Genomic DNA, 10,674 nt, shown 5'->3' with positions numbered 1-10,674 from the left:
GACTCTTCTCGACTCTCCCTCTGATACGTATATGTAGTAAAATATAATATATCTATAAGTGGTGTGGTTAGGTTTAAGGTAATTAGGGTGCATAGAAGGAGCCAGCCCGAGTGACGTAGCGATGTTATTGACATACGTCGGGCTGACGTAGCAACTGTTATTGAAATACGTCCATCGCTCCCTGGGCAGTCCGCGACCGTCGCTATTCTGACGGGCTATAATACCTTCACCGCTGTGACATACCCTAGGTTTGACCGGCTCTAGCCTTTGTCAGCGAGTCATCGGCATCAGTCATCGACATGCTAAGTAGAAAATAAAACTTTGTAAACTTATAACATGCAAACTGATCGACCTTTACCCCATCCCTAACGCCTGCGCGGGCGCACCCAAAGCCTATCATTAGGGAACAATCGAGGCTTACATTAGCGCCTCGCCCCGCCCCCGCGGCGCCTGCAGTGCGCGAGCGAAGCCTCCACAAACACAGCAAAACCATCCTTACCTCTCTCACAATAAAAGCAACCTGTATTGTAGACTTCCTGCTGTAAACGTGCGTTCGAAAATGAAATCTAAAACGAAACAAAAGAAGTCTTATTTCAAAAGGTCTCTGGGAGCTTTCCGTGAAGGCAATTTTGATTTACAAATGCAAGTTATGGGAATGTAAGGTTTTTGTGAACACATTAAAGTTAGGATTAAAGGTGTCGGCGGAAATTGTGATGGAGGTCTTAATTTAATTTTCAGATGGCGCGTTTGATTTGTGGGAAGTGATCGATATTTTGAATCTTTTCAAACTTTTATTTAAATGTAAGTAGGTATTTAATTGAAAACTGAAAGTACCAAAACCAGAGAGAATTCTTGTTACTCAATCTTAAACTCTTCCATCTAACTACTACACTATATGTTAAGTGGATTAGGTGTTCTTTCAACGTATTGAACTAATCATTTCTTTAATAATTTAATTGATGTACAGTATATGGACCTATCGCTACTTCCTTAACTTTAATATTAAAGCAATCGAGAAACTTTCGAATAAACATGTTCACTTTGTAATAAAAATAAATTGATTCGCAAACTTATTTAATTTCATGACGCTTTCACTATTTTGTATGAATACTTGTTAGAAGCAAATTGTGATCCTATTGTAAATTTTAGAATAAATGCTATAATGTGTTAGTAGACTGACAATAACATACTACTCAATCAATACATTTAACGATACAAAAACATATGTTTACCTACTTACTGTGGAAATAACAATACTTATCGCTAAGAAATGTTTTGGAAATTTATATTAGGTAAATCTACGTAGGCCGGTATAATATGTTATACATATAACTCATAATCATAAAACTACCATCACCACTTCATCACAACTTATACAACTTTATTATGACCATTAGAGATCAAAACTTACATTACACGTTGATTTAAATACAGTAAAATGTTACGATTAAATCTACCCACCGGTCTAATTGTAATTGCATAAACAACATGTACAGTCAGCGAAAAAAATATGTAACCTCCCAACACGAGAAATATTTTATCAATAAAGCTTTGTTTGAGTTTCACGATATCGATAAAATATTCTTTGATGGAAAATGCGATCGTCTGTTTGTGGTAGGGGTGAATTTCCTTTTTTTTTGTCTGTACACACTACATAGGTACTTACATAGTATACATACCTCTATAACTTTCAAATATTTACGATTTTTTTTTAATTTCACGTGTACAAGTAAGTCATAATAAACGTTTGATAGATTTTTATGAATAGTAGCAAAACCTGAATAATTTAAATTACCTGAATTCTTAATGCAGCTAACTCTCAATAAACCAGTGCAATTTAGAATTAGTTACGTCTATACAACGGTAGGCACGCCAAGCTGTTGTAGCGAACAATAACTATAGTATCTACATACATATGTATACATGTAGGTACATTGTAAACCGCGGAGTAATAGCCGGGATTCGAACCGCCTCACCACGACGGCTAAGCAATCGATTCGCCACACCTCACCTCGGGCCGAAAGCAAATTACCTTCCGATTCGACGAACGAAAAAAAATAACGCCGACCGAAAATGAAGCAATACTTCGAATTTGTTTTTTGTTTGTAATAACTTTTTCGAAACACGTGGGCAGATTTATTGTTTGATAATAAATTCAAAAAGGCTTTCGTTTAATTATTTTATTGCGTTTCCCTCTGAATATTCATGCGCTGTTGATGCTAATAGCTTAATGTTTAGTCGTAAAATTAATTGAGTTCATGTTATTAAGCTATACACATGTTGTATGTATCTACCTAGGTATGTGGCCGTCGCTATAAAAATCTAATATTGAGCCATTTCCTATCATAATCATCACACAAATTAAGAAGAAGAAAATATTATTAAGAAGAGAGTTTGTGAGTGTGTGTGCAAAGTTATTTAGTCAACCCCCATTCGGTTAGTTTTGTATATACTGCTTTTGCACCATCTTATATATTAAGTGAAGTGTAGGTTATAAATTTAATGCTGCTTTAAAATAGCTACATACTCGTATAATGTAGAGGTACGTATTTTTTTCGAAAAAAAAACTTAGCCCATTACCCTCTCCAGTTTAATTACTACTATCGCGGGCACATTAAGAATATACTTAAATTCTTTCGATGCAAAAACGGGGAGGTCCGCATTCGCAACCCGCGGCTGTATAAATGCTATTTTATTATACAGCCTTCGATTACCACTCGATTAGATATGGACTGTCGAAGACACTTTCTCTCTGTCTCCGGCCTCGTTCGAATTTTAACCTTAAAATGGTAAGAAATAGGGTTGTTTAAGCACAAAGAGGTGTAAGTTTGTCGGACGGCCAGGATCGCAATTACTTTTTTTTGTGTTCCTATCAATGTGTGCACTGTAAGTTTCATTGGAGATGACTACTTGAAGCAATTTTTTATTTAATGCTGTTTTTCGTGAATTTTGTAGTTTGTGTTGATAGGTACTTGGGGACATGTCCCGATTAACTAATAATAAAATACTATTAAGTAACAGTACACGTCTTCATATTAACAAAGCAGTAATAAAAGTGATAGAAACCCACATTTCACAGAAAACCCACCGACCGTACTGTCCACTGCAGGACCTAGGCCTCCAAGACTCACAGGTTTTTTATGAGATTATTTGTCACTCCACCGATTTTTTGTCCGAGCCTTTTGACGAGTGTTAATATTATTGTAGGATATATTATGTTATATATTTTTTTCATCTTTTACATCCATTTATTATTGATCGAAGGGTTATTGCCTTAAATAACTTCCACGCGTGGCAGGCGAGTTCTCACAGGGCAGTGTTCAACTGCCCGCGTAGTACTGGGTTCGTGTCGGTACGTTCGATATCAAAGTTTTTAATGTCCTATCAAAAAGCACTCTGGGGTTAGCTTTAAAGTTAATTAAAGAAGGACTCGGAAATATTCACGATAAGGTGCCGTTTTTGGAATCTGACTTCGTTGTTGTTTGTTATAAATGCACTGAGATTTAATATTAAATTCAAGTGAATTAAAAGTGATGAAATGTGTCTGTATTATTTTTTAAAATTACACACTCATAAATAATTAATCGTACTCATACTCAGCCAACATTTTAATATTATTTTTATGCATAAGATTAAGATACCTAAGTAACTGAATCTATACATATTACAACATATTACACCTTAAAGTTATATACCCACACATAATAGTAGACAGATATAGCTTTAATTTGAAGTCATTACGCCAGGCTTTTAAGTTACAACAATTAAACTCGAGATTATAATCGATTAATCGTGAAAGCACCGACATCCGAGAGAATGGACCATAGACACGAATAATTAAGAGTTCTTTACAAACGGAGAATTAAATTGATCCCACAGGTCAATGGTAGGTTACATTGATTTTTATCTAAAGAAGGTAGGTACCAACATACCTAGTATATTTTTCTTTGTTGCTGGTTTATGTGTGCAAATTTTATCATTTACCATAATCAGAAATATATATTATATCATACCTGTAGGGGATGTACAAGAAAAACACTCGAATTTCGGTTATGCGACGGCGGTGCAAGCGTATGGTGATGCTGTTAGTTGCGGACTAAAAAAAAAGGGTAGTTATTTTATTAAAATCGCGGCGCGCTTCCACTACCGCCGCCTTTATTTGCGCACAAAAAATAATAGATGGCAGCACATGTAATGAATAGACACAATCAGGTGTTATACGTTTGTACACGTTCAGTGAGTATTTATAAAATTATTTAAATCGTAAATGCGTCGCCTACAATACCGCCCCCTAGTGCTGATTGACGAATACCAACAAATGAACTTATCTTACTTTAAGTTAAAAAAACAACTAAATACATATATGAGTCAACAGCACTACGAATCAATAGGTGAGAGCAGGGCGACGCGCGTGGCGGGGCGGCGCAGCACGCCGGCGCGCGTGCGCACGTCCACCACGCGCACGCGGCCGTCGGCGCCGGCGTGCGCCGCGCTCACTACTCCGTGGCGCCAACAACCACGGTCTACTTTAGTATCTACCAATACAACATAATCTCCAACTCGCAACGCTCTTTCGTCAGTTTGCCATTTTTGCCTAGGTAACAGAGTTGGAAGATATTCTTTGATCCACCTACTCCAAAACATATCAGCTAGACGCTGCGCTATACGCCACTGTTTCCTAAGACAGAGGTCGCCGTCATCGTATTTACCGAAAGCTGGGCCGTTAGAAGAAGTTCCGATTAAAAAATGATTCGGAGTTAGGGCTTCCGGGTAGTTGGGATCCGTGGATACGTGAGTGATCGGACGACTATTGACTAGCGCTTCCACTTCAACCAACAGGGTTGACAGTGTCTCTCGGTGTGGAGCGCGTTCCTTTAACGCAACTTTCAAGGCTGTTTTTACTGTTCGTATCATCCTCTCCCAGGCGCCGCCCATCTCAGGCGCACCTGGTGGAATGAACCTCCACTCTATGCCTCTGCTGAGGCCATCTTCGCGTAGCTTCTCGGTGTTCAGCTCCCGTATACTCTGGCGTAGTTCCGCATCACATCCTCGAAGGTTGGTCCCGTTATCGGACCAGATTACGCTCGGTGTGGACCTGCGGCCAATCATTCTTCGCAGGGCCATTATTGTGCTATCAGTTGTGAGGCTCTCAGCTAACTCAATATGAATAGCGCGGATGGTGAGGCATGTAAATAACACACCATAGACCTTCTGTCTCTTGCGGCCTACTGTTATCTCCATCGGACCAAAATAGTCGATCCCTGTGCAGCTGAAAGGTCGCCTGTGGTGCTGCAGGCGCGCTGCGGGCAGCGGCCCCATGCGCTGGGCGGCGGGCGCGGCGCGGCGGCGGCGGCAGAGCAGGCAGCGCGCGGCGGCGGCGCGCACGGCGCTGCGCAGCTTCACCACCCAGTAGCGCTGGCGCAGCTCGTTCACGACGTGCTCGTGGGCGCCGTGCAGCGCGCGCCGGTGCTCGTGCTCCACCAGCAGCTGCGCCACCCGGTGCTTGCCGTCGAGGATGGCGGGGCGCGTGGTCGAAGTACTCACACCTGTCACTTTGTCGATTCGACCTTCTACACGAAGTAACCCGTCGTCATCTAGATATGAAGTCAGTTTTATCAGCCGACTGTTAGATGGCAAAGGTTTATTGTTCCGAAGACATTCGATTTCTTGACCAAAGGCATCTTGTTGCGATTTGCGTAGGACTAAAGTCTCAGCTTTCCGCATTAAATCCACGTCTAAGCAATAATCACCCTTGGGTCTTCTAAATAACAATAGAATTCGTGCAGTACTTCGCAATAGAGTGGTCCACTTAGAAATATTATTTTCATTAGGTAGCCGTAACGCATCTGGGGCGACTGAAGTGTCACGTGATACGACTAGATTAATATTTCTCTCCTCGCAAGCGGCTTCGTCTACGATCTTGCATGTCTTGAGGTCCTTAGGCCATTCTTCTTCTGGACGTCGGAGGAAGGCGGGTCCCTGGAACCACGCGTCAGTGAGGGCGAGCGGCGGCGCGTCGGGGCGCGTGGCCACGTCGGCCGCGTTGAGCCGCGAGGGCACGTGGCGCCACTCGGCGGGCGCGGCCAGCTCGTCCAGCTCGCCCAGGCGGTGCGCCACGTACGGCTTGTAGCTGCGCGGGTCGCTGCGCAGCCACTGCAGCACGGTGCTCGAGTCTGTCCAAAAGAATCGCTGGTTTGGCTGAATGTCCTTGTGCTCAGTCTGTACAGTATGTGCGAGTCGCGCGGCCAGTAACGCTGCCTGCAATTCCAATCGTGGAATTGAAACAGGCCGAAGAGGGGTCACCCTACATTTACTGCCTACAAAACAAACCTTAACTCGACCATCAAACCGAGTAAAACGCCAAAATATGACCGTAGCATATGCCTTAATGGACGCGTCGCAAAAAATATGCATCTGAGTATTATTTACGATCTTCTTATCGCATAATTCGGGCTCCGTTACTGAATAACATTCAGTCCAGTTATCATCGCTTAAGTACCAACGCGGTATACGTATAGATTCTAACAACTTTAATTCATCGAGCCATTTACACCAACTACTAAACTCTTTAGCTTGGATGTGGCAGTTCCAATCTATACCGCTACGATGCACGTCCTGTAATATTACTTTACTTTTTATAATAAACGGCGATAAGAACCCGTGAATATCATAAATAGACATTATAAGTCCTAACATTTTAGCTTTAGTAGGCGGTGTAGTCCCGTCTAGAACTTCCTGAGAAACGCGAGAAAACGATACCTTAAAGGCGAAACAATCTTCTGCAGGATGCCATATCAATCCTAATGTGCGCTCACTCATGTTCGTAGCTCCGTCTTTCATTTGAATGGCAGTCTGTGCGAGCGCATCTGAAGGAATGTTATCTAAAACTTGTTTACAGTTGCTCGACCAACGTCTTATCTCGAAACCTCCGTATTTATGAATTGTTGTGATTTGATTTACTAAATTAATTGCAGTTTCCGCACTGTCACAAGAATACAAACAATCATCCATGTAATGATTTTTAATTATGGCTTGTACGGCTTCAGGATACAAATCTTCGTATTTTAATGCGTTTTTATTTTTAATATATTGAGCTATAAAAGGCGAACATGTAGCACCAAATATTAAACTTTGCATCGTACATATTTTTAGTGGAGATTGAGTAGGAGTAGTGGGAGCCCGGGGGCCCGGCGGCGCGGGTGGCGCTGGTGGCGGTGGCTCCTGCCATAAAAATCTCAAGACATTTTGATCCTCAGACCGAATATTTATCCTGAGGAACATATCCTTTATATCTCCGGTTATTACGATTTTATTCTCTCGAAATCTGTACATAATGCCGAGCAGTGAGTTGTACAAATCAGGTCCCGTGAGTAGGTAATCATTCAGGCACGTACCTTTGACTTTCCCGGCTGCGTCGAATACCAATCTGAGTTTTCCCGGTTTATTGGGGTTCTGGACGCCGAAATGTGGGAGATACCATACTTGGTCGGCGGCGAGCTCGTCCTCCGTGAGCTCGCGCGCGTAGCCGTCCTCGAACAACTTGTGCACCTCCTTCCGGTAGTGTTCGGCGTATCCGGTGTCCTTCTGAAACTTTTTATTTAACATTTGTAGCCGTGAATGAGCATAACCGTACGATTCAGGCATAATAAAGTTATCAGTTTTGAACGGTAAACCGACCTCCCATTGTTCTCCTATTTGTCGCGCAGTTTCATCTAAAATATGAAGTGCTCTGGAATGAGCCGTGTTGTCGCGACATAAGGTCGATATTCCGATGGAGTCTAATGAAAAATATTCTTTCATCAAGTTATTTAATTCATTAATTTGGCTGTTATCAAAGTTGTCGTTGCTATCAGAGTGAGCGAGATGGAAAATATGTTGACTTACGTGAGTATTGTAGTGAGAGCGACCACAGTAGCCGTGAATGGACCAACCTAAGCGGCAGCGAGTTGCATACGGCTCATCTTTGTTACCATGGATTACATCGAGAGGTGCTAAAAGAAAGTAATTATCTTCACCAATTAACAATCGTGGAACAACATTTTCATTACACACATCATTCTTTAAATGCAACAGATGCTCAGAAGTAATATTATTTACAACAGATAGGTTTTGCATAGGTAGGTTTAACTTAGACACTTTGCGCAACGTAATGTCATAGCTATTGTCATTATCTTGGCCGGATATCGAAGTACACACTTTGGGCGCGTCTGATTGATACACCTCTAGTCCGAATGCATCAATGAACTTAACGGCACTTGATTGCTGCCCCTCGAGTCCGAGCTGGTTAGCTAATTCGGAGTCTATGAGTGACACTGACGCGGCGTCATCTAATAACGCATAGGTACACACATCACCATTAGGACCGCACAATTTCACTTTAACCACTTTGAGCATGACGTCACCCGATGACGTCGCGGATACGTCACTGCTGGAGGCGACGTGGGCCACCGTATCTCTCGGCGGCGGCGGCGGCGGCGGTGACATTGAACTCGGGTCAATGTCATCAGCTGATCCGGGCTTCTTCCAGTGCAGCAGACGGTGGTGTGCGAGTCCGCAGTCATCGACGTCGCACACAGGCGCATCACAGCTGTTCTTATCATGGCGCGTGACTAAACAACAATAACATAGTCCGTGCATTTTTACGAATCTCCATCTATCTCTTCGCATTGTTCTTTTGAAGACACGACATTCTGGCAACAAATGGTTTGCTTTCTTGCAAAATTTACACAGACTCGCATTAACTTCAACACTTGTAGTGGCGAGAATAGGTCGATTATAAGGCTTATTGTCGTATGCACGCTTCTGTGGAATGTTATTTTGTTTATTATCCGGCGGCTGGCTTATCCCGACGAATGACAACATCTCGGCTTCGTGTTTCAGGAACTTAGCTAATACTTCTAGCTTAGACATGCTTTGTGACAAGTTACTGTAGGCATAATCAGTCCATTTACCTAGTAACGTGCTCGGTAACTTCGACATAACAGCTGTAGCAAGCTCTGGACTACGTAAATAATCATCTTGATTTAACGCTTTTATTGATGCAACGCAGTTATTAATTTTTACAGCAAAATTAAATATATTTTGTTGATAATAAGTCGGCATGCTAGGTAAATTCTTCAGTTGCGAAGTTATGCGTTGAATAATAATATCAGATCGGCCAAACCTCAACTGTAGCGACTCCATGACGACTCCCGGCGGTGTGTTGCCGATCAGCAGGTCGGTGACGGCTTCCAGAGCTTCACCACGAAGTGCTTTGCGCAATCTCCACAAGTTCTCGGAGTCACTGAACTGGCACACACGGGTAGACTCATCATACGCAGTCTTGAAGTGGAGCCACTCAATACAATCACCACCGAAGCTTGGTAGGTCACGGGGTGTTGATAAGCGACTGAGGAGGCGTTCATCTGGGGGCGCTGGTGATGATACCATCATATTCTTGAGTTCCAGCGCTAGTTGTCTGATGCTGGACAATGATTGATCCTGGTGCTGGACAGGTGCGTGGCGTGCAGCGGCGGGTACACCTGCAGCGGGCGCGGCCGGCGCGGGGGCCGGCGGAGCAGACGCGGGTGGCGGAGGCGGCGACGGCGGCCGGCTGGTGGCGCCGGCGGGGCCCGCCTGCTGGCTGTGGTTCAGCCACTCCTCCACTTGTGACCTTCGGTGATCATCAATAGTCGTCGTGCTCTTGTCTTCATCCGACTCTTCTTCTTCAGCTTCTATCTTGGCTAAATCGGCTTCCAAGCGTTTATCTATCAGCAGCAATTGAATTTTTGCCTTAGCTTCGGCAGCTTCTAGTTCCAATTGTTTGCGCTTGGCGGTTGATGACGCAGTTGACCTCTTTGACCTCGACGATGCTCTCGATCCTTCTATAACGGATTTGTAGGGTGTGGCATTCTTCTGGAGCTGGTCGTGAATGTTCTCCTCTTTGGTTCGTGACGTGGTGGGGACACAGGGTTCACGATCTAGAACTTCACACTTAGGTAACTCCATGGTGGCCACGTTACCGGGTTTGGTCTCGTCGTGTGCATCGACTTGCTCGCGCAACCTTCGGCGTAATCTCTTGTTCGGAGGTGTCACAAACATTGTGCTGGACACGATCCGTGCTCGAAGACCAGACTTTGTAGGGGATGTACAAGAAAAACACTCGAATTTCGGTTATGCGACGGCGGTGCAAGCGTATGGTGATGCTGTTAGTTGCGGACTAAAAAAAAAGGGTAGTTATTTTATTAAAATCGCGGCGCGCTTCCACTACCGCCGCCTTTATTTGCGCACAAAAAATAATAGATGGCAGCACATGTAATGAATAGACACAATCAGGTGTTATACGTTTGTACACGTTCAGTGAGTATTTATAAAATTATTTAAATCGTAAATGCGTCGCCTACAATACCCTTACCATAATTAGCGAAATTCATTCCATTATTAACAAGAATTAGCCAGTCTATCGTAACTTGAAAAGGTTCTTTTCATCCATCCATTCTACACTGAAAACTTAACGTCATCGTATTCGGATTTTCGAATTGTCACAGATATGAGTATTTTATTGTCTAAGTTTATTTTTTTTATGTAAAAGAAAAGTTTCGTAATTTTCTAACCTCGATTTCATAACGTACCAACAGAATGCATCGTGAATCGTGATGACGTCAGCGTTTTATTGCTTCCGAATTCAAAAATAAA

General features: G+C 43.1%; 1 protein-coding gene across 1 annotated transcript; it reads right to left on the bottom strand.

Annotated features, from left to right (window-relative positions):
* Positions 1–4,377: 4,377 nt before the first annotated feature.
* LOC119693943 lies at positions 4,378–10,080 on the bottom strand. Its single transcript, XM_048625797.1, has 3 exons — positions 9,164–10,080; positions 7,885–8,587; positions 4,378–7,590 (listed from the first exon to the last, which is right to left on the bottom strand). The coding sequence occupies exons 1-3, from the start codon at positions 10,078–10,080 to the stop codon at positions 4,378–4,380; spliced, it is 4,833 nt and encodes a 1,610-aa protein (XP_048481754.1).
* Between the last annotated feature and the right edge of the window lie 594 nt (positions 10,081–10,674).

Source organism: Plutella xylostella, chromosome 3, assembly GCF_932276165.1.
Source record: "Plutella xylostella chromosome 3, ilPluXylo3.1, whole genome shotgun sequence".
In the NCBI taxonomy this organism is placed as follows: domain Eukaryota; kingdom Metazoa; phylum Arthropoda; class Insecta; order Lepidoptera; family Plutellidae; genus Plutella; species Plutella xylostella.
Note: the sequence above shows the minus strand (reverse complement) of the source record. Positions and strands in the feature narration are given on the sequence as shown.